Source organism: Ovis aries, chromosome 18 (genome assembly GCF_016772045.2).
Source record: "Ovis aries strain OAR_USU_Benz2616 breed Rambouillet chromosome 18, ARS-UI_Ramb_v3.0, whole genome shotgun sequence".
NCBI classification, from domain to species: domain Eukaryota; kingdom Metazoa; phylum Chordata; class Mammalia; order Artiodactyla; family Bovidae; genus Ovis; species Ovis aries.
Window position 1 is genome coordinate 21972175 of NC_056071.1, and position 27769 is coordinate 21999943.

A 27769-nucleotide genomic window follows, 5' to 3' on the forward strand; every position below is an offset into this window, starting at 1 on the left:
CTGGAAATGGGCTGTGTGTGTGGGGGTGGGTGGGAGTGAGGGTGCCAGGCTGGCCTCTGTCTCTCGGCTGAGTCCTTTCCTGGTCCCATTTACCTCATGCAGAATAAGAACTGAAGTTGACATTCATTGACAAGTTTGAGCCTGGTAGGGGGTCAAGCAGTCCTGTTTGAGGGTCCCTGCAGTTGGGGGCGGGGAGAATGGATTGGGGTGGCGGGGGAGTATGTTCTGCATGCCACCAACTTCCAGATACCCACATGGCTGGGGGTGCCTCTCCTGCAGCAGGAGTAGGGTTGTGTGTGAGCTCTCTTCACACACACCTATGTGGAGGGATTCTTCACAGGGGCTCCGGAGTCCTGGGTGAGCCAGTGAGTGGCACATACCAGTGAGGTTCGGGTTGGTTTTGTCACTGCGACTCCTTTTGTGTCCCTTGTCACTGAGGTCTGGGGAAACTGGGTAGAGAAGTGTTCAGGGACTTTGAGGTTCAGATGATGGCCAGGGAAGGAGGGCAGTGGTGGAATTGATGCTAGCTAAGGTGAGGGGGGAAGCTGTGACTTCCTGGAGTGTTCCAGGCTGAGTTCCAGAGTATGAATGGAAGTGAGTGGGGGGTTGCTCCTTGTGACCCCAGAAGTAGGCAAATGTCTCCCACCATTCCTGCCTGCTCCTACTTCATTCTTGGTTTTAGGTCTCTAAGTTTAGCATTCCTAAATTGCAGACCTGGAAATCAGTTAATGTGACTATGCAACAGTTCTCTGAGAACAGAGGGTAAGTGACCAGCTCACGATAGCACAGGGCAGCGCAGGAGGCTAGCTAGTGGATAAGGGGATCAGGGTCAGCTGGGGGTAAGTGTCCTCACCCCTAATTAGAGCAGGGCTCAAGGATGTCCAGAGAGAGGCCAGGACAACAATGTCCTGTATTAGAAGGTGGGCCCAGGAGGCACCCTGGAGTGCTGGAAGGAGGCAAGGTCAGTGCTGGTAGTCATCAAGGCCAGACTTCTCAGTGAGGCAGAGCAGGGAGGACAGAGGGTCTGAGACAGACTTGCAAACTCTCTGATGGTTGAAAGCATTTTCTTCACCAATTACTCTTTATTTAGAAGAGTCATGGTTCTGCCTGGAAAAATTACCTTCTAAATCCAGGAGCACTGAGGCAGAAAACACTGCAGTGCTGGTAGAATTACTGGTGATAGTAAAAATCTTCCCTTGTGTCTTTTAAGACATCGTCATTGAGCCGTTGGTATTTTTATAAGGCAGGGAGGGTATTATGATTATTGCTAAATGTGCTTGAACTTGATAATATAAGTCATGTGCCAGTGGCTTGGGCCAGCTAGGTTAGTAAAGAGGGCCGGTAGAGGGAAGCTGCTCCCCGGTTACCGGGCCTTTCTGCTCTGCTGCCCTTGGGGAACTGCCCGGTGCCCACCTCGGGCCCTAAAGATCCCTGCTGGAGAGGGCGCGGGGGCTGTGGATCTTAGATTCCCTAGCACCCTGAAGCCTGAGCCGCCGCAGGGAACCCAGCGCTGGAGCCTCTGCGGCAGTGCCAGCGCCGCAGCAGGGACTCCAGCCCGGAATACCCCTCCAGGTCTTCACAGTAGCCGGGGCCAAGGCGGGAGTGGGCGGCACCTCAGGGTCGTTCCAGGGCCGCGCTAGGAAAGGTGTGGACGGCGGCAGAGGAAAGGGACTAGCCGTGCCGGGTCTCGGCTGACCGCGAGCCGCAGGGAGAGAGGGGCGGGAGTGAGGGTGGGTCCGAGGTGGGCAGCTCCAGGGTACGTGATGCACACCCAGGGGTGCCACTCTCCAGTTGATCGTGGGAGGAGACCTAGCACAGAAAGGCTAAGTGATTCGCCCAAGGTCACACAGTGAGCGGGTGGCGATGTGTGTGGGGTGCCCTTCTGCCAACGCGTCTGGCGTCATCACAGGCCTCCTCTGGTTAAGGACGAGTAGGACGGCATCCCCAGCCTGCCACGAAATGTGGCTTCTTGTCATCCCAGCCTCCCAGTCGCCGGTGTAGGCGGGCCTAGGGCTCCAGATCTTGGCACGCGAGGACACGGATTGAGCCCGAGTCAGTAACACCCGTCACCCCCCACCCTCCCCCTCCTGGCTCTTGAATGGCTCAGAGACAGGGCCCTGATCGAAGTCACACAGCTGCTAAGTTCCGGAGCCGGGATTCGAACCCTGAGGTATGGGTTTTAGTGGCCACAGGCCGGAGATCAGAGACCACTGGCTCGGGGGTGACCACGTGCGGCCATGGGTAAGTCTTTCTCCCTCCCGCAGCCTGGCCGCGCGCCCCTCCCGTCGTGGCCGCGCATGCTCCGTGGCGGGCGGAGCCGGGAGGCGGCGGCGGGCACCCCAGCTGCTTTGCATTGACGCCAGCACCCGCTGGAGGTCACCGCTGGGGGCTGGGCGCGGCGTGCTGCCGGCAAGACCCGGCCCGGAATACCGAGCCGGAGCCGGAGCCGGAGCCGCGCCGCCCGCAGCTCCTGAGCGAGCGCCGCCGCTTCAGCGCTTCTCGACGGCGCGGCCTCAGGTCCGCGTCCCTCCGTCCCTCCCGGGGTGGACACGGCCTTGCTGTCCCGGCGGGATTCCTCCGGCCTGCACCGCTCAACCGTTCTAGCTTTCTCCGCCACCAGCCCTCGGAGGGCATTTATCCGTGGGGCGGCTGGCGGAGAGACGTGAGAGCCCGGAGCCTCTGGAGGCGCCGGCCACAGCGCCTCCGGGGCCGGAGCGGGCGTAGCCGGGAGCGCACCTCCCCCGGGGGGTCGCGCCGCCTCACGGCGAGGGCGGCGTCGCTCGCGCGGCGGGGACTTGTCGGCTCTCGGGCCGGGAGAGCGCAAATCTCCTCCCCTGAAATTCCCCGGAAGCGCGGCGCGGCAGAGACGAGCGCGGCGATGTGAGGGGAGACGGCCGGCGGCTCCCTCCTCTGGAAGGGCATGTTCGGAGGGGCGGCCGCGGTGCGCTGCCCGCCCCATCGCCCCCTCCCCGCCGCCTCCGCCGCCGCCGCCGCCGCGCCCGCACCGCGATAAAAGGGGCGGCCGCACTTCCTGACGGGAGACCCGCGCTCGCCGCCGCCGCCGCCCGCCCAGGCGGAGATGACACGGCGCACGCGGCGGCCCCGAGGCGCCGGGCGGGCCGTTTACTGACCGGATCGCGGCTGCCCGCCAGCGTGTCCGCGGCGCTGCCGCCAGCATGGGCTGCGCCCCGAGCATCCACATTTCCGAGAGCCGTGGGGTGTATCCCGGCGGCAAGGAGGCCGAGGACGTGCCGGGCCCCGCGGCGCCGCCGCTCCCGCCCGGCGGGCCGAGCCTCCCACCCGGCCAGAAGACGGCCGCCTCGACCCGGGACCCCGGCTCCAGCCTCGCAGAGTCCGAGCCTCGCGGAGGCAGCGGCAGCAAGGTAAAGGGGCGCCGGGCGGGCGGGCGGCTCCGGGGCTGCGGTCCGCGGTGAAACCCGGGCCCCGCGGGGCGGCAGCCTTCCCGCAGGGCCGGGCGCGGCTCCGTCCTCGGCCGCGGTGCCCTCTCTCCCGGCTTTGACGGACGCCCGCGGACCGTCCTGGCCGGGGCGGCGCCGGGAGGAGGATTGACCCCGGTCCTGGGGGCCCCGCTTAGCCGAGTTGTTCAGGAGGACGCTCCCTGAACCGCGGCGTCGGTTCCCGGGGCATGTCTGTCGCGCCGTCTGGGGCGAGGAACCGCCGTGAACTTGACCAAGGCGCTTGAATCCATTCCCTACCCAGACAGCGGGTGCGGAGGACGCCTCCTCCTCCCCTCGATATTCTGGCGCGACCCTGAACGTTCAGTCAGTGTGAACTTTGTTCTTCTGGTTCTCCGGGTGGAAGGGAAGGGCGGCCAGCCTGCGAAGCCGGGGTACTGGACCCTGCCGCCCAGTTGTGTTTTCCCGGTTTGGGCTTTGCGCAAGCCTGCAGTTGCAGTTTTCCATTTTCTTTGGACTATTTAAAATGTAATCTGGAATATCAGCTTTGCTTCATTGCACATGTATTTGAGGTCCCCGTTTATTAGCATACATGTTGTTCTTAAAGCCTGTGTAATTAGAAAATACTATCAAAACCGCAGTTTTTGAAGCGTTCAGCAGAACGAAGTTAATTTATCAACCAGTCTTACTGGGACATTTGGTAACTTTGTAAAATTGCGTGTCTTCTCCAGCGCCTGTTGCCTTGGCTATGTTTTGCCAAAGTTTCTGGGCTTCGTCTTTGTTAAGGTTTTCTAAAGGAAAGGTGTTTTTCCTTTTTTTAAAAAGGAAAAAAAGTTCATGAAGACAGACTGCAGACGCTTTCTGGTTCTCTGATTTGAAATTTTAGAGCTGGAATTCATGCTTTTGTTTGTGTATTAATCTAGGGGGAAATATTCCTGTATGCACGGCTGTATAGATTGTTGAGGCTCATCAGTCTCTGCTGCTGTGTCATTTGTAGAATTGTCTTGATTTTCTTGCTTATTGCTAGATCTTCCAGTTAGAGGGTTAGAAATGGATTCATTTTCTGTCTTAAATTTCCAGCAGTCATCATACTTTTTCTACATGAAAGTGAAAAGTCTTTTTCAGTGTTGCATAACGTAGATGCAACACTCTCCCCCTCTGCTACGCGCTCTGAAAATTCAGGTTCACTCTGTTCATCGCATTTGGGAGTCCTACAGAGTCATTGAAGAACCCTGTGATGGTTGTGAACTACTTACCTAAGCTGCACTTAATACCGTTGTAATGCTTGTGGGTTAAGCTACCTAACTGACTTTTTCTTTTTTTTAAAAGTGTTACACAGGTGAAGTTGAACAGCGAAGCTTTAACTGCTTTCAAGTTTTTGACCCAGATCTGATATTGGTTATCTTGCATTAAGTACTAGTAAGTTTTTAGTTAACACCAGTAGCTTTTCAAGAAGTCTTGTGTCTTATTGGCCTACTGGGGGCAGTTGTGGATGTCCTAAATTCACCCAGGTGTCTTGTAAGCATCTCCAGTGCAGCAGTTTGCTCTCTGCCACCCACATTGTCAGGAGGACCCCTGAGTTTCTAAGAGTCTTGTCAGACCATCGTCTTGAGTGGGGACCCAGAAAAATACATTCATCATTACAGTGCTTAATCCAGTGGCATGCATATAATAGGTGCTAAATAAATGTTGAGTTTGATTTTTGTCGTTAACGGAATGATGAAACTTTTTCAGCCGCTGGAATTGGATTCCATAAAACCTCCGGTGCAGGATTTAAGGTTAGTTTTTCAAGAGGAGGAGCCAAATTATAAATAACACCACAGCCACAGAATTAATAGTCCCATGCTTGTTATTCATGAACTCCAACATGTTGATGCCACATCTCAGTTACAGATGTTTGTAATTAGGCCTGTCTAGTGAGCCACCAGGGAAGCCCAAATCAAGTGATGGTGGTGGTTTAGTCACCAGGTCGCGCCCTGTCAAGTGATGGGCAGAGGTAAATATCAGCATATTTTTAATTCACTATTTTTCTCTTTAAGGGAATGCATCTTCTGAAATTAAGATACTCAGTATGTTCTGGAAATTTAAAAACCCATGTTTAGAGAAGATAAGCTTTCAGCAATGTAGCAAAGTCAAATTATTACACAGTGAATTCCCTTATATAAACATACGAAGATCCCATTTTAGCTCATTAAAAAATAACTTCTTATTAAAATCTAGTAAGTCAGCTTATTGAGTGAATTCCAGTCAGAAGTTCACTGGGGAAGTTTTTGTATTTCTATACCATGTAGTAAACACCAGTTCATCAGAATGCTTGGGAGATTGGTAATCAGTTGCATTTTCAGAGTAATTAAGCAGTGCGTCCCACGCACCTGTAGTGTATCCCATGTGTGTTCCATGAAGCAGTTTGTGGACCATTAATAAGTATTAAATGAATAAAGTTTCTGTGGTCAAGTTAGTTTGGGAAATACTGGCTCAGGCTAAATTTGTCAGATTTCTTTAATACAGGATTTGTCAGAAAACTTAGTTTCCTAAAACACATTGTGAACCTCCAAGCCGTGTTTAGAATGTGCAACACTTCCCAAACGTGTTTGATTATGGAGCCCATTTATTGAGGTATATCTGAGGCAGGCCACATGTTAAGTCATGACTCCTCACATGAGATAACCAGTATTCAAAGTGCAAGAAATATACTGAACAGTACAACTCAATAAATATAATTTGCTTCTTAATGATTCCAAAGGTACTTCAGGATCTCGTAATACAGGAGGTTGGCTCATCTTTATGAACTCATTTAAGTATTACTAAAAATACGCTGGCTGTTTATTCATTTCAGGAGTTATAGTCTCTGTGGTTACAGATAATGAATGCAGTGTTCAGTTTGAACACTTAGAGTTTTGTTTTGTTTTGAATCAGGGTGCACTTTAACTGTAACATTTAATATTTTCTTGTCAGTCTTTAGATTTACTCCGTTTTCCTTCTCCTTGGCTAGGACTCTGAGTCGCCCTTGAAAGATCTGAGTGTGGGGGCGGGAGTGTCCAAGGAGACCTTCTGCCCCCCCCCCCCTCCCTTTTTGGAGACCCACAGGGAACAGCTAAAGGTGGGTCCGCGCCTCCCGCTGTGTCACTCATCAGCCCTGTGAAGGGGCAGCCCCTCCGTTTTGTTCTGCTGTTCCCCCCCACCCACCCCCACCCCGTAGGCCTTCCACAGACATTGGTTAAATTGGAGAATTGTGTGAACTAGACTGTTAGAAGTGGAAAATCCAGCCAGTCCTAGTAAAGGAGAAATAGAAGCTAGTTTTAACTAGAGTGAAGGCTGTAGAATTTAGACTTGAGTTTTTGGAAGGGTCTGGTATTCCTCTTTTAACGCTTTTATACCCAGGAAATAATCCATCTTCACTCTGGTGAGCCCAGATTTCCCTGTGAAGACTTAAGGATTAGCGCGGCCGGGTGAGCAGTACACAGAGGTGACCGGTAACAGCGCGACCAACGCTGACCTCTAACCAGGGATTACTGCCGTCAGCTCTCAGGCTGACTCGCCGTTTGTCCTTCTCTAGTATTTGCTGTGTCATTTTCTTTCCTTCCACCTAGTTTTCTCTTGGTTTTTACCACCTTCCCCTTCTTCCTAGTCCTTTCTCCCTCCTTTTCCCCGCCAGCCCACCATCCTCCATAAAACTGGTGACATGAATCACCCTAGGCCATCAAAATTTGCTGGTTTCTTAGTGTTTCCTTGCTCTGGAGTAAAATTTGTTGTCTGTTGTTAATATACAGAGTGGATTAATCCAACTCTTATATTTCCCTAAAAGAAAGTGAAGTTTTCTTTTTGTGAGACCTGGGTGACCACTCTTCCCACTCCTCCCCCGCCCCCCAGTAGGGTCATTGACCCTTGAATTATAGATTATATAAATTACTGAAAGTTTCCCTGTAAAAGTGTAGTTGAGAAAATGGGATCCAACTTTCTGTTCCTGAAGCAAGTGACTAGAATTTTATCTTGAGCTCATGGGCTCTGAGTTCTTTAATCCTTGTGTTCTTATGCCTTTTGCTGTATAGAATCTCATTATCTCGCTAAGCCTGGCTATAAAGATAACTGCTTTTAAAATTTTCTTGGATGCCTATTATATACATAAAATACTTTGTATTATACACTTTTTTTTTTTTAGTGCTTAATGTCATTACCATCATGACTGTAAAAGAGTGATGTGATGAAGGTCACAGCTCTGTCAGCTCAGACCTACTCTCAGCCGGGCCTTGACCTTCTCCTTCTGAAGTGAGTGAGTGTTCGGCCCCTTCTGGCACAAACGTTCCCTGTCAAGTGTCTTGTGATGTTGGCGACCCCTTGGACTGCTTGCCTGTTTGGATTGGGTTCTTCCGTAGGGGATGGTTCGGGATGTGAGGCCATGGGGTGAGGGGGTCATCTGAGAATTACCTAAAATGCCTTAAAGGACAGAGTATTTTTAAAAATTAAAAAGAAATCAGAGAACAGAGGGAGAAGGTGACTGGCGCATGGGTAAGCCTTGGGTGTGTCCACTGTTGGTGGCTCCTGCCTGGTTTCTCTGCGCACAGGGGTCAGTGGTAGGAGGCCTTGGACTCTGAGGTCTGGGAGTGCAAGCTCTTCGGCCGAGTTGCACCTGGCTTTCCTCGATGCCTCCTGTACTGTAGGCACCTTGCTGGATGCCTTGTGGACCTTATCTCTCTTCAGCCCTGTGAGGTGGCTGGTGTCATTTCCCTTCTGCAGATAATGTGTGGAGGTTAGAAACTCACCCAGGGCCAGACAGTTAAGCAGGGATGCAAATCCATTGTTCCTGGTGCTTATCTCCTGGCTGGTTGCTCTGATAACCAACCGCCTCTCCCAGTGTTAGATCCACCATTCTCTGGCCTCCCACTCAGCTTTGAGCATCATGGGACCACCTGGGCTTTAAGCAGGCATCCTGAATCTGTTATGAAAATTTCAAGTCTTGATTTACTGGGGAGATTGGTTCCAGCCCTAGCTTAGGTTCTCGTGTCTGCGGAAGTTGCAGCTATATTTGGCCCTGTCCCAGGTAATGCCTCCAATCAGGCATTCTGTGAGGCCCTCTAATCTCCCCTCTTAACTCCTATAATCAGTCGGCAGGCATCCCTCGGGGCTGCTTTCTCCTCCCTTTCCTGCTCAGGCTGTAGGTAGCCTTCCTTAGCTAGGACCTCCGTAGGAGCCAGCCTGGAGGGCAGCCCCTCACCCCTTCTTCTGCCCCCAGTTCCACACATACACATCCTGCCTTGAGCCCTTGGTTGTGCTTGCACTCTCCTCTACTCTTGGGACCTCCCCTATAGCTCTCATGGGCTCAGATTTCTCTCCCAAGCCTGCTGCTTGATGATAGGCCTCTGGAGGGCAAGGGCTATGTACTGGTTTCAGTACAGTTTCCAAAGCGTTTGGCACACTGAGTAGGTGTTTGGATAAATACACCCGTCTCTAAGGCTGAAAGTGCTTTTATTTCTATTCCATGGATCTATCTCACCTGTTTAAATTTAACAGAAATTATTGGGGTGTGTTATGCTTTAACAAAAAGCCAAAATACCCTGAAGCCAGTGATTAATCCGCAGGGTGATTAGTAAAGCTTTTGCCTCTTATTCTGGCCGTGTCAGGGTTGAGCAAACGTGCCTGGGTCCCGTCCCTCTGCTCTGCTTTTGCTCTGCTCTATAAGATGAGTGCTGGAGTATCTTGTGAGAGAGCTGTTTTGACAAGTCTTGTGCTGGAGTTTCTCTGCTACAGGCTTCATCTGTGTAGACGGGAAGGCAAGCTCAGCTTTCCCCACACTTTCTGGATGGGCTTAAAGAACCCCAGGACTTCCCTGGTGGCTAAGACAGTAAAGAGTTTGCCCGCAATGCAGGAGACCCGGGTTCAGTCTCTGGGTCGGGAAGATCCCTGAAGAGGGGCATGGCAACCCACTCCAGTATTCTTGCCTGGAGAACCCCCATGGACAGGGCGAGGATGGTCAGCTTTTATTCCGTGTGGGTTGAAAATTCACCTTCGATTAAGGTCGTGCTCACTGCCTGTCGACGCGCATCTCCCTTTCATGTCCTGCTCGTCAGTGCAGCACTGCTTCAGCCTTGTCCTTTGCTCCTGGGACACGCAGAGGGGTGGAGGCCCATGGGCAGTTTACATGTGGTCTTCACACGTTTGAGGTTTACAGCAGCTCCCAAGTGAGGTGTGTTGGAAAGAAGAGAAGTGGAGGAGCCACAGGTGTTTGTTTTTAAAGCCAGCACCGTGAGGTACCAGCTGTGTGATATTTAGCAAGTTCTGACCCACATTTTCTCAAGCATAAAATGAGACCAGAATACCTGGATTTTGGTGAAGATCATTTAAATAGTCTATGTGCATATGTTTTGTAAATTCCAAAGCACCAGTACATGCAAGGATTGATCTTTTTCTTCAGTTACCTTTCTCAAGGACAAACTTTGCTTAAATATATTTGCTTATATTTAATTTTTTTTTTTTTTGGCTGTGCCGCACAGCCTGGGAGATCTTAGTTCCCCGACCAGGGGTCGAACTCAAGCCACCTACGTTGGCAGTGTGGACTGGACTGCCAGGGAAACCCTGTATCTGCTTATTTTTTGAAGCAAATCTCTTCCTTTTAAAAATATATTTTCATCTTTCCCCTAATATTAGTTTGAAAAATTTCAAACGTATAGCAAAGTTGAAAGAATTCTCACATGTGTACCCACCACCAAGATTCTCTAGGTAACACTTGCCTTTGTTTGCTTTATCATTTCTGTATCCACCCAGAAATCTGTTTTATTTTTGGAGCCATTTCCAAGTAAGTTGCATACATCAATATACTTAACTACTAAACACTTTACTATGCATATCACCTAGAATTCAAAATTTGTCTCTCTTTTTTTTTTTTTTTTTGGACAAATGTGTATGCCTGTGTAACGCAGAATCTCTGTCAAGATACAGAATATTACTGTCACCCCAGAAAGTTCTCTGTGCTCCTTCTCCATTCCTAACCCTACCCATGAACAACCAACGTTCTTATATTTTTTCCATTATAAATTGTTTTTGCCTATTCTAGGCTTCGTAGAGGTAGAATCCTGAACGCATTCTTTTGTCGAGGCTTCAGCAGAGTAGTTTTGAGATTCATCTGTGTCACATGAGTCAGTAGGTGGCTTTTTCTTGCTGAGTCGTATTCTGTTGTATGACTGGATCACAGTTCACTTACTCATTCTCTTGTCAATGGATGCTAGGCCTGCATTTCATTTTCGGCTATTAAGAGTACAGCTGCTATGAATATTTTGGTATAAATTATTACGTGGGCATGTACTTTCATCTTTCTTGGGTTAATGTCAAGAAGTGGAATTGCTGGGTCATAAGATAGCTATTATCCAATATGTTTAGCTTTCTAAGAAACTGCTTGACCTTTCTTCAGGGCTCCCCAGTTTCACCTTCCCGCCAACAGTGTATAATGAAAGTTTGGTTGGTCTACATCCTTGCCCCAGTTTGGTGTTATCAGTCTTTTAATTTTAGCCATTCTGGTGGGTGTGTAGTGATATGTCCTTGTGGTTTTGATTTTAATTTCCTTGATGGCTAGTCATTTTGTGAATGTTTTCATGTGTTAATTGTCTATATAACTTCCTTTTTTGAAGTTTTCATTTTAACTGTATTAAAAGGAATTATAAATGTGTCATCATGGTCTCTGGGTTCTGTTGTTCAGTTGCTAAGTCACCTCCGACTCTTTGGCCACCCCATGGATTGTAGCCCACCAGTCTCCTCTGTCCATAGGATTTCTTGGGCAAGAATACTGGAGTAGGTTGCCATTTCCTTCTCCAAGGGATCTTCCCGTCCCAGGGATTGAACCCAGTGCTTCCTGCATCGGCAGGTGGATTCTTTACCGTTGAGCCACCAGGGAAGCCCAAATGAAGAACAGTCTCCTGTTTGCGCTAAATAAGTTATGCAAAGCATTTACGGGAAGGAAAAGGGTGATAAATTCAACTAGGTTAAAATAAAGAACTTCTCAACAAAAGAGAGTGAAAAGGAAGGAAACCATAAACTGAAAGATGCCTAATACCAATGAAGGGTTAGTATTCAGACTGTATCTAGAACTCCTACAATAGATAAGAAAAAGCTTAATTGAAAAATAAGCAAAGACTTGGACAAGGAGCTCATTAAAGAGGAAACCAAATGGCCAATAAATGTGTGGAAAGATGTCAGCCTCATTGGAGAAATGCAAATTAAAACCACAATGAAATAACATTTTATACCCACCGAATGGGCAAATGTTTAAAAGCCTTACAGTACTTTAACTTTTTATTTTGTATTGAGGGATCTCTGATTAACAGTGTCGTGGCAGTTTCAAGTGAACAGTGAAGTGGCCCAGCCATACATACACATATATCCATTCTCCCCCAGATCCCCCTCCCATCCAGGCTGCCACACAACACTGAGTAGAGTTCCATGTGCTGTACAATAGGTCCTTGTTGGCTGTCCATTTCAAACCTATCAGTGTGTGTCTGTCCCAAACTCCCCAGTCACCCCTGCGCCCCCTGCCTCCCCTGACCCCCACAACCATCAGTTTGTTCTCCAAGTCTGTGGGTCTCTTCCTGTTTATTTGTATCGTTTCTTTTTAGATTATACATGTAAGGGATATCATAGGATATTTCTCCTTCACTGTCTTGACTTATTTCACTCAGTATGACGGTTTCTAGATCCAATCCATATTGGTGTAAATAGCATTATTCCATTCTTTTTAATGGCTGAGTATACTCCATTGTATATGTGCACCACACCTTGTTTATCCATCCCTCTGTTGATGGATGTTTAGGTTGCTTCCATGTCTTCTAAAAGCCTGACAATATTTTTGAGGAATTCTTCAACAGTGTAAGTAAAAGTGTAAATCAGTTCAACTGCTTGGAAAACCATTGTCATTACCAAGGAGAGCTAAACATGTGACCCTGTGACCTGGCAGTTTTAAGCCTAGAAATACATGTGTGCTGAGATATGTACAAGAATGTTCATAGGAGCATTGCTTTTATTGATAATAGCAACCTTTTTGATAAAACAAAGGTGTCCCTCAGCAACATAATGGATGAATAAGTTGTACTATGCAAAAGAATGCTTTTTGGCTTTGGAAATAGATGGATTAACATGGAACTCAGTGTTAGGTGCCAGCCTGGATGGCAGTGGGGGTTGGGGGAGAATGGATACATGTGTGCGGCTGAGTCCCTTTGCTGTTCACCTGAAACTATCACAGCATTGCTAACTGGCTACAGCCTAACACAAAAGAAAAAGTTTAAAGTTCAGGGAATTAGGAAGATGGCAATGACGACCCTGTATGCAAGACAGCAAAAAAGACACAGATGTGTATAACGGACTTTTGGACTCAGAGGGAGAGGGAGAGGGTGGGATGATTTGGGAGAATGGCATTCTAACATGTATACTATCATGTAAGAATCGAATCGCCAGTCTATGTCTGACGCAGGATATAGCATGCTTGGGGCTGGTGCTTGGGGATGACCCAGAGAGATGTTATGGGGAGGGAGGTGGGAGGGGGGTTCATGTTTGGGAACGCATGTAAGAATTAAAGATTTTAAAATTAAAAAAATTAAAAAAAAAAACAATCAGTAAAGGAGGAAAAAAAAAGTTCAGGGAAAACAAGTGAAAAAATGAATGGCTTATAGCTACAGGTGTCAACATAGATCAGTCTCAAAATAATGTTGAAAGAAAACTTAGAGAAGAATTTGTAAAGTGTGACCCTTTTTAAAGATTAATAGCTAAGCAGTATATTATGTAGGAGTGTATGTGATATGCACATGCATATAGATATTAAAACTATAAAGAAAACCCAGAGAAATAATTACTATAAAATTGTTAGGCAGAGAAAGTTTATTTTACGGACTGAAATGACTGGCAGGTTGATTTGAGTGCCTCCTACAGAAGATCTGGAGCCAAGCAGGAGGCCCTGCCCTCAGGACAGAAGTAGTCTTCCCTGGAAAGGTGGGGCCTCTGACCTGGAAGTGAGGGTGGCGCCTGAGGGGTGGAGTGGGTGTTCAGGGCGCAGGCGGGATCTTGGTCTGGGCCCAGAGGGTGGAAGGCCGGAGGGGCTGGGCCTGCGCTAGAGCTGGAGTTGGCTGTTCACAGGGAGGAGTTGATGGGGGCAGGAGGGGAGGCTTGGAAGCCAGGTCGAGGCTTTCGGAGTCCATCCTCTGAACCTCAGCATCTTCATTCTCAACACTGTGGTTGCAGGATGAATATAGCCTATGAAGTTTTAGGAGGAAGATGCACTGGCCGCGCGAGGAGAAGCTGGGAGTGGGGCGTGACTCGGGGCTGTGGTGCTGGGCCAGGCACGAGGTGTGGCAGCGCGGTGGTCGAGGTGGTCTGGGACGCAGGCTGTGCTCTGGGACGGGAGGGAAGGCCCGCCTGCCGGCTGGGGAGTGGAGCGGGCTCAGGGGGCGAGGGGCTCCGGGCCGGGTCTGCGGCTCAGGACTGATAGCCTGCCTCCGTTTGTGCTGTGCTGTCCAGGTGACTGGGTGCTGTGTTTTTAAAAATTGAAATACAGTTGGTTTGCACTGTGTGTTGGTTTGCACTTTGTGTTGCTTCCCACTGTGTTGGTTTCTGGGGTACAGCAAAGTGAATGCGTTTGTATGTATCCTTTTTCATTGTCGTGAATTACAAGTTAGGGGATATAGTTCCCTGTGCTGTAGGACCTTGCTGTTTATTTTGTATGTAGTAGTTTGTATCTGCTAATCCCAAACTCCTGTTATCCCTCCCCTCTTTCCCCTTTGGTAACAAGAAGTTTGTTCTCTCGGACTGTGAGTCTCAGAATTGTTTCTCTCCACGGAAATCTTCATTAAAAGGGGAAATATTTATTTGATCTCAAGAGAAATCAGATTTTACTGAGTGCAGTTTTTATCCATTATCTCATTTGATGTTCTCCAAACTCCTATGAAGTAGAAAGGACAGCGTTTATTTTCCCTGTTGAAGACCTAAAAGAAGCAGAACTTTAAAGAGATCAAATGACTTGCCCAAGTTTGTGGTAACTTCTTTCAGCAACAGGTTTACTATCATAGCATAGGGTAGGAGCCAGAGGAAAGAGAGGATGGGGAGTTTTTTAGAAAAGCCTTTCTTGTCTCTTGGTTCTGGATTTATTTCATACATGTTTACATGTATATTACCATATGTGAAATAGATAGCTAATAGGAAGTTACTCTATAACACAGGGAGCTCAACCCATGCTCTGTGACAGCATGGAGGGGTGGGAGGGAGGTTCAAGAGGGAGAGGACCTATGTATACTTACAGCTGCTTGACATTGTTGTACAGCAGAAACCAACACAATATTGTAAAGCAATTACCCTCCAATTAAAAATGAAAGAGAAAACAAAAAGCCCCACAAACCAAAACAAAAAAGTAAGCTTTTATTTTTCTCATTACAAAAGTAATATTCTTTTTAGAAAACTTGAAAAAGGACACGGATCACTTAAATTGCATAATCAGGAGATAGCTACGCTTAAAATGGTGGTATGTTTCCTTGCGTTCATGTAGGTTACTTTAAATAACTAATTAAAGATATTTCTTCATAGTTTTATTCTTTATTTGTTCTTCATTAGTTCTGGGAAACATTTAGCTGTTACTCTTTGAATTGTCACTCCCCCATTTCCTCACTTTTTCTGCAGCCTGCTCCCACGATGGGCGCTAGGCACATCTTTGTGCTGTGTTTCTTTACTACTTGTACTTCCCCATCTATGCTGTCATCTGTGAAGGTTTTTGTACTCTCTTAGCTCACTGATTCATTCCTCAGGGTCTGCTCAGCTATCTAGCCCATTGAGTTTTTAAATGGGGCAGTTTCTGTGTTCAAGATTTATGGTGTGTGCTTTTTATAACTGCTAATTCATGGTTTTCTTTCTTTTTTGGTTAGAGCGTACTCTGTTGTCTTTTTGAGTATATTAATTACATATGCTTTAAAGTCCTATTCTGAATGCTGTTTATTTAAACATTTTTTGAGGTATAAACGTAGTTAGCAAAGTATATAGAGTCTTAGAGTATGGCTTGGTTGAATTGCACCCATCTATGCTGCAGGTAATGACCACCCAGACCAGGAGAGAATATTCCAGCACTCCAGAGGACTGCCTTGTAGCTGTTGACTATTATTTAGTGTTTCTAACATTTCATTAGACAATATCTCAAAATTCTTGAAGGAATTTTGCAGTGAACAAAACAGTTTGTATACCCCCAACTCGTGTATTTTATGGTAGCATCTTACTCTACTTGCATATCATGTATGTTCTTTACTGTACTTTATCATATATGCTCAGCCATCTGTTTCCATGGGTTCTGCCTCTGGGGATTCAACCAGTGAGGGTGTGAGAGGGGGTGATGGGGGAAATCCAGAAAGTTCCAAAAAGCAAAACTTGAATTTGCCTTGTAGTAATGACTTACATAGCCTTTACATTGTGTTTCCAGCAATTTATGTAACATTTACATAGTATTAGGTAGTATAAGTAATCTAGAAACCATTCAAAGTACAAGCATACAGAAGGCTGTACTTAGGTTATGTGTAACTTTGGTGCCTCTCACATAAGGGACTTTTGCATCCATGGACTTGGTGTCTGAGGGAGTCTTGAAAGCAGTGCCCTGCAGAAACCAGGAGGCAACTGTGTGTCAGTCTCTTGCTGTCTCTACCTCCTTTCCTTTGATGCATTTTAAAGTAATTGCAGACATCTGTACTTTGCCTATGGAGGAGGAAATGGCACCCCACTTTAGTATTCTTGCCTGGGGAATCTCGGGGACAGAGGAGCCTGGTGGGCTGCCGTCTATGGGGCCGCCCAGAGTCGGACATGACTGAAGTGACTTAGCAGCAGCAGCAGACTTTGCCTAAAATATTGCAGCGTGTATATCATTAATTAGAGTTCAGTATTTAGATTTTTCTTTTGAGATAAAATTTATGTGCAATCAAATGCATAAACATTTATTGTGCATTTGCTGAGTTTTGACAGATGCATACATTTATCTGTGTAAGTCAAACCTCTGTCAAGGTTAGAATATTGTCTTTCCAGAAAGTTCACTCTTGCTCCTTCCCAGGCTCTTTTCCGGCCATCCCTGCAGCCACCTTTTCATTTTTTCCCCCACTGTAGGTGAGCTTTGTCTGTTTGAGAATTTCACAATAAGAGGAATTATGTGGTATACACTGTTTTATATTTCTTTCACTTAGCGTTATGCTTTTGAGATTCCTCTGTTTCATGTGTGAGTGAGTCATAGTACTGTGACTATTAACTTTTTTGTCTCTGTTTTTGGCTATGTTGGGTCTTGGTTGCTGCGCCCGTGCTTTCCCTACTTGCTGGGAGCCAGGGATCCTCTTCGCTGTGGTGTGTGGGCTGCTCATTGAGGGGGCTTCTCTTGTTGCAGGCGCAGGCTCTAGGCGCGTGGGCTCAGCATTTGTGGCACACGGGCACAGTTGCCCTGAGGCATGTGCAGTCTTGCTGGATCAGGGATGGAACCCGTGTCGCCTGCATTGGCAGGCGGATTCTTACCTATTGCACACCAGGGAAGTCCCATGATTGTTAACTTTTAAAGGCTCATGATCCACATTGTTAAATTGCCCTCTGGAAAGATGTGATCAGATTTTAACATCACAGGAGCGTATGATAGTACTTCTTAGGCTTTCAACAATCTGATTGTGGGAGAGTGATATTTTATATTGGTATTTTAGTTATAATTTATTTCATTCATGGTTACCTTTTTCTTTTCCAAGTGTGTTTTGAACACTTGAACTTTGCCTCCACTGAATTTATGTCTGTTGCCTATTTCTCTGGGTTTTAGAATTAAAAGAATTTTATAAGAGCTTTCTAATGTGTTTGGGAATTAAGTTTTGATCGCTCATGCTTATTGCATATCTTTTTCTCTAGTCTTTTTCTCTTTATTGAATATTTTTAAAATCGTAAACATTTCATATTTTTGTGAAATCAAATGTATACTCTTTATGTTTTTTCCTATTTTCTTTATACAACATCCTGTCTTATTAGAGAGGCAGTATATAGAGTATGGAAAATTAGCTAGTGCCTCCACAGCTAGAGATCACTTACTATAACATGTTAGTACATGTCCTTCCAGATTCTTTATCTCCCCCTCCCTCTCCTCCTCCCTCTCTCCCTCCCCTGTCTGCCTGTCCTCCCCTGATCTATCTGTGTATATAATTACATTTTCCCACTGAAATTAGATTATACAGTACATAATGGTTTTTTAAAAAATTATAAAGTATACATTACATTTACCAATTTAATCAGTTTTAAGTGTACAATTGAGTGGCATTAAGTATCTTTACATTTTTCTACAGTCTCCACCTCTGTCAACCTCTAGAACCCTTTCATCTTCCAAAGCTAAAACTTCAGACATTAAACTCATTTCCTCCTCCCCAGCCTCTGGCAACCACTATTGCCTTTGGACTACCCCAGGTCCCTCATGCAAGTGGAACCATGGAGTACTTACACTTTGTCACTGGCTGATTTCACCTAATACAGTGTCTTCAGGGTTCATCCATGTTGTAACATGTATCGGAGTTTCATTCCTAGGGCTGAGTAATATCCCATGTATGCACACACCACATCTAGTTTATCCGTTCATCCACTGGTGAACACTTGGATTGCTTCCGCCTCTGGGTTATTGTGAATAACGCAGCGTACAAACAGGGGTATACATATCTATGAGTTCCTGCTTTCAGTTCTTTTGGGGAGTGAACTTGATGGATCATGCGGTAATTCTGTTCCTAATTTTTTGAGGAGCCACCATAAGTACATACTGTTTGGCAATAGACTTTCTGCAGCCAGTGGTCTTCATGTTTCCATCTCAGTACTTAGTTTTATCTAATAGCTGTATCATACCATACCAATTTCCCTGGGGATCCTAGAAATGTCTCCTGCATTGCATCTGCTTGTCGTGACCCTTACCTTGCCTTTAAACTAGCCTGCCCAGCCCCACCTTTTATATTACACCGAGTTGTTGAAGAGACCTGACCACTTACTTGGTCCCAACTTCTGGACTCATCTTACAGGTTCCTTGTGGTGTCATTGAGCTTTTCCCCTCTATCTGCTGATTTCCTATAAACTAGAAATCACATCCAACATGGATTAAAGTTAGATGTTTTGGGTTAGGCTGTATCATTGGCGAGTCACAAACCACATCAGAAAATACATGATGTCTGATTGGCCCACCATTACAGATGCTCAGATTGACTACTGGGTTAGGGTGATGACCATCTGATTACTCCACTAGAACTTTTATGTTCTCCTCATATGACTAGAAGGTGACCTTGTGGCCCTTGGCATAATATAAATGTGTGTGTGTGTTTAAAGTGTATCTATCTGTCTATCTATTTGGCTGTGCCCCAGGGCATTTGTGACCTTAGTTCCCCAGCCAGTGATCAGCCTGCACCCTCTTCGGTGAAGTGTGGAGTCTTAACTACTGGACCCCCAGGGAAGTCCCTACAAATGTTTAATTCACCATAAGCTGTTCACCTAAGCTTTCTCTTTCTCCCTCCTTCCCTTTCTTTATAGTGAAAGTTAAGTGGCTCAGTCATGTCCGACTCTTTGCGACCCCATGGGCTGTAGCCTACCAGGTTCCTCTGTCCATGGGATTTTCCAGGCAATAGTCCTGGAGTGGGTTGTCATTTCCTTCTCCAGGGGATCTTCCCAACCCAGAGATCGAACCCGGGTCTCCTGCATTGTAGACAGACGCTTTACCATCTGAGCCACCAGGGAAGTCCCTTCCTTTATAGCACCACTTGATAATCCTTATCTAAAGTAACAGTTCTCCCTAGTATTAACAAATGAGGTTTCCTCATTCATTTCACTTTTCTCCATGCAGTAGTTATGCTCTTCTGTAAAGTAGAAGTTTCTTCAACAGTTAGGCCTATCACTACTATAAGATACAGTTCTTATTGGAAGGGCAGTATAAGTGCTTTATTTTTCCCTTTAACAGTTTTAATAGTAAGGAATTGGTGCCTCAAATGGTAATGAATGTGTTGGGTTTTAAAATATTACTCTTAGGGCTTCCCTGGTGGACATAATTCTCCAAAATAGTCATTATTCCAGCGTCTTTTTGTGTGGATGATTCTTTTTATTCCCAGTTGATTTATACTCTCACCTTTATCATATCTTTGCACTGTCTGTTTTGATTATCTATCCTTACTTGCCCTGTTACAGCACTGACTTCATTTTATAGCTTTATGTGTTTTAATAGTGTCTGATAAGGTTAATCCTTTTTCTCATTATGCCCCATTAAAGAAAACTTCCTTAACCCATTCTTCTTCCGTATCAATTTTAGAATGATTTTGTTCTACTCTCGAATTTGGGGGAGAGTTTGTTTGTATTGGAGTTAGTGAGTGCAAGTCACGCAGTCATGTCTGATTCTTTGCGACGCCATGGATTATAGCCCACCAGGCTCCTCTGTCCATGGAGTTTTCCTGCAAGAATACTGGAATTGTTTGCCATTCCCTTCTCCAGGGGATCTTCCTAACCCAGGGATTGAACCCAGGTCTCCTGCGTTGTAGGCAGACTCTTTTACAGTCTGAACCAACAGGGAAGCCTGTATTGGAGTTAAATCCACTGTAATTTGGGAAGAATCAGTAGCTTTATAGGATTCTTCTGTCATAAATATGAGTTTATTATTCATTTAACTATTTTCATATGGGTCTCATTCCTTTTTATTAATAGGATAATTCTGTTGTAGCCAGAATCTTCATTAAATCTACTGTTTCAGTTAGATGAAATATATTGATGTTACCTAATTTAGTAAACAATTGTGTAGTTTCTCAGTTGATTGTCTTTTATGGTTGTTGTCAAATATATGAATTTTAACTGTATAGTGTCTTGGGTTTTTGAGGTAATGTTCACATTATTAGCTGACTGATGGTTTTGGGTTTTCCTTTCTAAAAGTGATACTTCATCTCTTGTTTTCTTATTGGCTTGGAGTTTCAGAACTTTGTTAAATAATAATGGTGTTAATGTGCATCTTTGTTTTATCCTGATGTTAATAGCAACATGTCTCGTTCTTTACCCGAGGCGCAGTATTTGCTTTGGGTTTTAAGACAATATGCTTCAAGATATTTGTACATAATATATTAGTAACTCCTTGCATTCTTTTTTCTTATGCATGCATAGGAAATTTTAAGTTAAAAAATTGTTTTTTGCTATGTTTTTTAAATTGAAGTATAGTTGGTTTAATCTTCCCTGGTGGCTCAGACAGTAAAGAATCTACCTGCAGTGCAGGAGACTGGATTTGATCCCTGGGTCGGGAGGCTCCCCTGGAGAAGGGAATGGTAACCCACTCTAGTATTGCCTGGAGAGTTCCATGGGCAGAGGAGTCTGGCGGTCTACAGTACGGTCCATGGGGTTGCAAAGAGTCAGACACAACTGAGCAACTAACACACCCATACACTCACATAAACACACAGTTGATTTACAGTGTTTTAGGAGTACACCAGAGTGATTCAGTTATATATATATATATATCCTTTCCAAATTTTTTTCCATTATAGAGTATTATGGGATATTGCATATAGTTCCCTATGCTATATAGTAGGTCCTCGTTGTTTATAATTTTATATGTAGTAGTGTGTATCCATTGAATCAATTTTTAAATGTACATTTTAAGCAGATACTTTGTACAGTTTTATATCCTGACTTTTAAATTTAATAATAAATTGCAACTGTAGTCGATCCTTGGTTATCTTTTTTTTTTTTTTAAAGATCCGTGGTATCTGCAGGAGATTGATTCCAGGACTCCAGTGGATGCCAAAATCCGTGGATAGTCTAGTCCCTTGTATAAAATAGTACAGTACCGTGGGCCCTATGTATCTGTGGGTTCTCTACATGTGGGTACAGAGAGCTAACTGTATTTTCCCATGTCATTAAAATTTATTCAAAACATAATTTACATGACAGTACTATATCTTAAGTTTTTGTGCATATCTGCAGTATTTTATTGGGGTTTATTTTTAGATGGAGAATCTGTTATTTTTGAGTCTTGGTTTAAAAACAATTCTGGTACGGCAAATTTTAAGACCTTTTGGGCAGTCTATAATGAAAAAGCATTGTGTTTTTTGTAAAATTTTTATTTATGAATTTGGCCAGATAAATTACAATTACATATCGAAATCTTTCATTCTGTTAGAATTTTATTATTTAGATGTTTAACTTTACTCTTCCCAAGCTTCCATTTTATGGAGGAAGAAATGGCATAGTGTACTCTGGTCTAGCGGTTTGATTGTATCAGAAGCAAAAAAGAAATCAAACGCTTGAAATTTATGCTATCATTTGGGTATCAGAATTTGGATATTGTTAGTGGAGTTGCTTGATTATTGCAGAATGGTTCTGTTTTCATTTTAATGTCATGTACAGATATCTGTCTTTTTTAATTTTTAAATTGAAGGATAATTGCTTTACAGATACTTGTGTCTTTATTCTCAGTTTGTAACTCATATGTTTGGACTTGGAGTTGGCATGCAGGGAACCTACAGTATTTATGTAGTCATTCAATACATACTTGACCGGCTCTCTTTACTGCCCTAACATTTGTAGGTAAAAGCAGGAGGTTTTGTTTCTTTTTCTTCCCGAAGCACTGAAGTCATGTCTTTTTGTTATTCTAGCATTAAGAAATAGTCTTTAAAAGCTAGAGATTCCAAGTGAAGTGAGCTGCAGTGAAGTCTTGCCTGGGATGAAGGTGGTGTGCGTGAGGTTTGGTCAGCCTGGCAGTGAGTCGAACAGTGTTATCAGAGGCTCAGAACACTCTTATGGGGACAACTGGTAGATGACAGTATGAGCCAACATACACTCGTTTTTAATACTCCAAAAAATCAGTTAGTACTTCTCCGAGACTCTGATCTCTACAGTGAGATTAGTTTTCAGAGGCTGATTTGGAAGTGTTTTAGAAGACTTCTGGTCTCACTTCTCCCCAGTGTAGGAATTTCCACCTCAACTTTCCATCTCCATGAAGAACTCTGGTTTGGTGAGTTGGCATGATAGTCCCTGATTCTTTATTGGACCACGAGGTATTGGATCATAACAAAGTTTTTCATTCAGGCCACATTTACGTAGAGCTCCCTGTGCACCAGGGTCTGCAGTAGGCATTTGCAGGTAATGCGAGACGAGTGCTTGTAGCCCCCCGCTTTAGGGCACACATCCCAGGGAACTGGCTTGCCTCTGTTTGTGTCTTCCCAACCCTTGATTCTCCAGTGCTTGTCCAGAAATCTGAACATACCTCTTGCAGTGATACAGTCAAAAAGGAGAGGGAACTGGCCTCAGACTCGGGCTTGCATTCTCGTGTTGGTACTCAGCTGGGACAAGCTGTGTCACTTGTCCGTGAGCCACAGTTCCTCATATATGAAACAAGTGTTGGAGAGAAGGCGTGCAGAGATGCTTGTCGGGCACCACAAACGTGACAGACTTCTCTGGTGTCTGTTTGCTTATGGATCAGAATTGCATTTTCTCACCAGTGGGTTAGGAGAGTAGGAAGCTCTGTTATAGTCCTTTTGGTGCTGCTGAATATACAGATAATGGAAAAATAAACAGGGGTGCCGTGGTTTGCTGGCCTGTAAACCAAAAAAGAGTTTTCAGTGCCAGAACTTGTGTTTGTTTTGAGAGGCCAAGGATATTTATGCCTCAGATCCCAAATGAATCTCCCGGGTAATCACACAGTTTTGGTTTGGGGTCACTTGTTTATATGGCTAGCTTTGCTACAGTGTAAAAGCTAGCTTACTGTGCCCGGTTTCTGCTGGAGTAGAATCATGTAGGCTGGCCGGAGGGGGTCTCCGGTCAGGGCTTGACGGCTTTGACCTTACTCTTCCAGTGGGCAGGCACTGGCCAGTTGCAGCAGCACTCCTGACACCTGGCTAGGCTCTAGAAAGCCCTGTGGGCCTGACACTCTTGCTGGGCCCCTGTTCTACCCACCAGGTTGCTTTGGAGTCGGGGGTTTTTGGTGGATGTCCTGAGGGCTTTGCCCCCTCCCAGTGTTCTTAGCCTTCTCCACGTCTCCAAGTTCCCAGAGAAGCAGGCCCCACGTGCAGATGCCCTGCAGGCAGAAGTTCAGAGGAGGTGCAGAGGGGTCCTGCCATTCCCTGCCTCAGACCCTCTGTGGCTGCCCACTGCCCATTCCTCTCCATGACCTCAACACCCAGCCTCCTCTAGCTTCATCCCATGCCTTTACAGACCGAACGCTTCAGGCTCTTCCTTATACTTCCAGGGACTTAATAAACTGTGCAGTTTCCAGAAAAGCACTCTGCTGAGAATTTCTCCCCAACTTAATCAGCAGAGAGAGCAAAAAAAAACCTTTGGAGGCAGAGCTCTATGAAGGAAGTAGGTGATTGTCGTAGGAAGCATCTTATGTCTGGAACAAGTACCCTCAGATTTTTGTGTTTGTGAAATTCCCTTGTGGGGAAGGGAAGACAAGCCTAAGATGGGACGAAGGGTTCAAACTGTCAAGATCATGCATGCTCAGAAGATGGATGAGGTCCCCATGGGCAGGTCTGGGGCCCCCACCCCGCGGTCTCACTGTGGCTCCTGGGGGCCCAGGGAGTTGAAGAAGGTTGGAGAGAACAGATACCCTAGGGGACAGAGGGGCAGGCTGGTGTCTGATACAGCGCATCCTTGCTCAGCTCCCGGAGGGTCTGAGGTGGTTGCTATCCTTAGTGGGCACCTGAAGGCGTCCCTTCCTTACAGATGAAAAGAGTGTCAGGACTTGATGGTGTGCTCTGACGGTCAGGTAGTGTGGGACAGACATGTTTTCTTCTGTGGTCAGTGTGGGGCCTGCTTTCACCTGGCTTGATCCACCTTGGCTTGCTAAAAATGGGGGTCACTAACCCAGACATCAACTAAGGTTGATAAAATGTAACAATAACGCACATGCATTGACTGTTTACTACATACCAGGTATTGTTCCAAGTACTTTATGTGTATTAACTAATTTAATCCTCAAGAAAGCCCAGTGGGCTTGGTGTTATCCTAAAGGCTCCCCTGTAGGAATAAGAAAACTGAGGCAAGTGGGAGGTTTAATGCTTTCCCCAAGGTTTCCTGGCCAGGAGCTGGGAGCATTTGGATTAAATCCCAGTGCCCTGGTTTCTGAGTCCACACTTGACATTGCTATGCCTCTGTACTTTTCATTTTACTTTAGGAGATCTGTGAGATGCTGTGAAATTTTTTGTCTTATCTCTCGAGGCAGTTTTGCTGATTATATTAGTCAGGATTTTTTTTTCTTTTTAACTTTTTATTTTGTATGTGGTAGAGCCGATTAACAATGTTGTGATAGTTTCAGGTGGACGTCGAAGGGACTGAGCCGCACACGTGTGTATCCATTCTCCCCGGAACTCCCCTCCCATCCAGGCTGCCACGTAGCGCTGAGCAGAGTTCTCTGCGCTGTACAGTAGGTCCTTGTTGGTTGTCCAGTTTAAATATAGCAGTGAGGACATGTCCCTCCCAAGCTCCCTAGCTAGCCCTTTCCCCTATCCTTCCCTCCTGGAAACACTTAGTTTGTTCTCTAAGCCTGTGAGTCTCTGTTTTGTGAGTGAGTTCATTGTATCATTTCTTTTTTAATTCCACATATAAGGGACGTCATACTATATTTCTCTTCGTCTGACTTACTTCACTCAGTGTGACACTCTAGGTCCATCCCTGTTGCTGCAAATGGCTTTACTGCCTTCTTTTTAATGGCTGAGTAATAGTCCACGTATGATGGACCGTATCTTCTTTGTCCCTCCTTCCGTAGGTGTCTGTTTAGGCTGCTTCCGTGTCTTGGCTCTTGTAACTAGTGCTGTAGTGAACACTGGGCTGCATGCATCCTTTTAGATCATGGTTTTCTCCGGATGCGTGTCTTGGGCTGCTTTTTTCTGCTTAGCAAGAAGCAGTGTCCTCTGCTAGTTCCTGGCTTTAATTTCACAGCTTTGTCAGTGGAGTGGGACTGAGTCTCTTCCAGTAGAGACTCGACTCTCTACTTAAGAGTCTGTAGGAAGAACCAAGTTGAGCCTAGCTTGAAACACCTGCCTGCCCAGTGGCCAGCAGTGGCTTCTCTGATGAGCAGCAGCTTTCACTGAAGTAGAAACTTGGATGGGAGCAGCTCTCACAGGAAGAGAGGGGTATTGGTCTGACAGACAGTAGCCTCCCCTACACTGGGATCCAGCCCAAGTCCCCAAATGCTTTTCAGCTTGAGAATTAATCCACTTTTATGTGTAATGAGAGTTATTGTTCCTAGTTGTGACTCAGAGGCAGTTTGCATTCTCACTTACCAGAGAAACTTTCCAGTAATTCTGTTCGGTAAGAGAAAAATGGATGACTTGTGGGGAAATTTCCACCAGTTTTGACATAGAAAGGGCTTCCCGGTTGACCTGCTCCTTACTTGTGCATTCTGCCTCAAAGATACTTAGTGATGCTGTGTTGCTCATCACTTCTGTCTGGTGCTTTCATATCTGTCACTTGTCTTCTCTTCCCTTTTTGCGTTCTTGAGGCAGGATCATTGCATCCTGTGTTTTTGTGTTTGTTTTGTCAATTAAGTGTATCTTGGGCAAGTCATTCAAACTTGCAGACCTTAATTTCTTCAGCTATTAGGACAGGCTGATTGTTGTAACAAACCCCCAAATAAACAAAAGTCTTAACCTCCAAAGAAGTTGCTCAGTCAGGTAAAGTTTAAAATTGTTATTTAGTCACTAAGTCATGTCCAACTCTGTAACTGCATGGACTGCAGCCCACCAGGCTCCTTTGTCCATGGGATTTTCCAGGCAAGAACACTGGAGTGGGGTGCCATTTCCTTCTCCAGGGGATCTTTCCAACCCAGGGATCAAACCCGTGTCTCCTGCACTGCAAGTGGATTCTTTACCACTGAGCCACCAGGGAAGCCCAAAGTTTAAAACAGGTGTTCCCAATCAGTGGAGGACTCTTCTCTAAGCGGCAGCTCGGAGACTAAGGCTCATTCCGTCTTGTGGCTCTGCCGTCTCCAACACATGGCTCCCTGAGATCACCCTGCCTGTCTGCACAGACAGCTTGCAGAAGGGGAAATAGCATGAAAGATTGTGGGTGAGAGGTTTTGAGGGACCAGACCTGGAAATAGTTCATGTCTGTCTGTTCCATTGGCCACACCTCCCTGCCCTGGAGGCTGGGAAATGTGATCTGTCTACGCCTGTTTGTGCCCAGCAAGGAGAGGAACTGGCTTTCAACAGCCAGCCAGTCTCCACCACACCTCTTTGGAAACATTTGTAATTCTTCCCCTTTCCCTTCTCTTGTGCAGAGCACTAGTAAAGTTTGGGTGGGATTGAGCGAGCCCACCCCCAGCTCCAGGGGGGTCCCTGATGTCCTTCTTGCCACAGTCATTTGTTCAGTAGTGGATGCATCACCCAGGCTGAAGTCAGGCAGGACACGGATCCTCTGGTCCCAGTCACTAGTTCAGAGGCAGCCACGTGACATAAACTGTCTCAGTCACACTGCAGTACCTGGAGGATGGATGTGCTCACCTCCACCCCCCAGTGAGGACCCTGCCAGCTCGTGCAGGAACAGGCATGGGAAATTGCAGTCACAGAGCCGGAGCCTTATGGAACTGATCCTGAGGCTCGGAAGACCTCACCCTGCCCTTTGCATTTGCATGAGTCTGTAACTCCACTTTATCATAAAGTATTTGAGGTTAATTTTCTTTATCTGCAGCCAGCCCTGTCCTGACTGATGGAACTTATGAAAGATCTTATGAAAGGGAGGCGGAACAGGGGGAGAGGAAGGACGGAATCTGGATCTCTGAGTTCTGCTTTGGTTCGTTGCTACCGTATCTGTGATGTTTCTCTGAAAACTTGAACACCCAAGCAGAACCTCAATGGACATTATCCTAGTTTGACTTCTCAGTTACCTGGAATTACAGCTGAGATAAGTATTTTTGAACATTCTTCTCCTTTTTTTTAAAAAACCCTTTAGACAATGATTTGTCTCTGAATTGAAAGATAGTTTCATTGAAGAATAAATTCAGATTTTTTATTTATCTTCTACCAAAGTGAACTGAACATAGTTCATATGCTTTCTTTTCCCATGTTTTATTTAGCAACTTCTCTAAAGTTTTCTTTTTCATCAGGAAAATATTATGGAATAAATATATTATACACGTTGCAGGATACAATTGGTTTATATAGCTGAGTGTTATCTCTATAGTATATATAGAGATATATACGTCCCTTCTTTATTTCTTGAGTTGAAGTGTTAAAGCTTTTCCAAAATTTGAACAATTTGTCAAATTTGTTGATTTTATAGTAGCTGTATCTTGAAAAAAAAATTGCCACATGGTGTTCTTTAAAGAACAATTTGGGAGTATTATGTGTTACTCACTAAGGCAATTGAAAGTAATCTGGTATTTAGGAATTGTTCAAGAAGCT

At 45.6% G+C, this 27769-nt stretch overlaps 1 protein-coding gene across 4 annotated transcripts in view; it reads left to right on the forward strand.

Moving 5' to 3' along the window:
• Nucleotides 1-1627: 1627 nt before the first annotated feature.
• Nucleotides 1628-27769, forward strand: part of PDE8A (phosphodiesterase 8A) — a 148572-nt gene continuing 122430 nt past the window's right edge. For 2 of the 4 annotated variants that reach the window (XM_012098500.3, XM_060401660.1), the window contains exon 1: nucleotides 1628-2241. In XM_012098500.3, coding sequence (XP_011953890.2) covers nucleotides 2173-2241 — 69 coding nt within the window. In that variant the 5' untranslated portion in view covers nucleotides 1628-2172. Of the gene's footprint in view, nucleotides 2242-2862; nucleotides 3384-27769 lie in introns of those variants that run through there. The other 2 variants (XM_015101907.3, XM_015101908.3) reach the window with 1 other exon arrangement.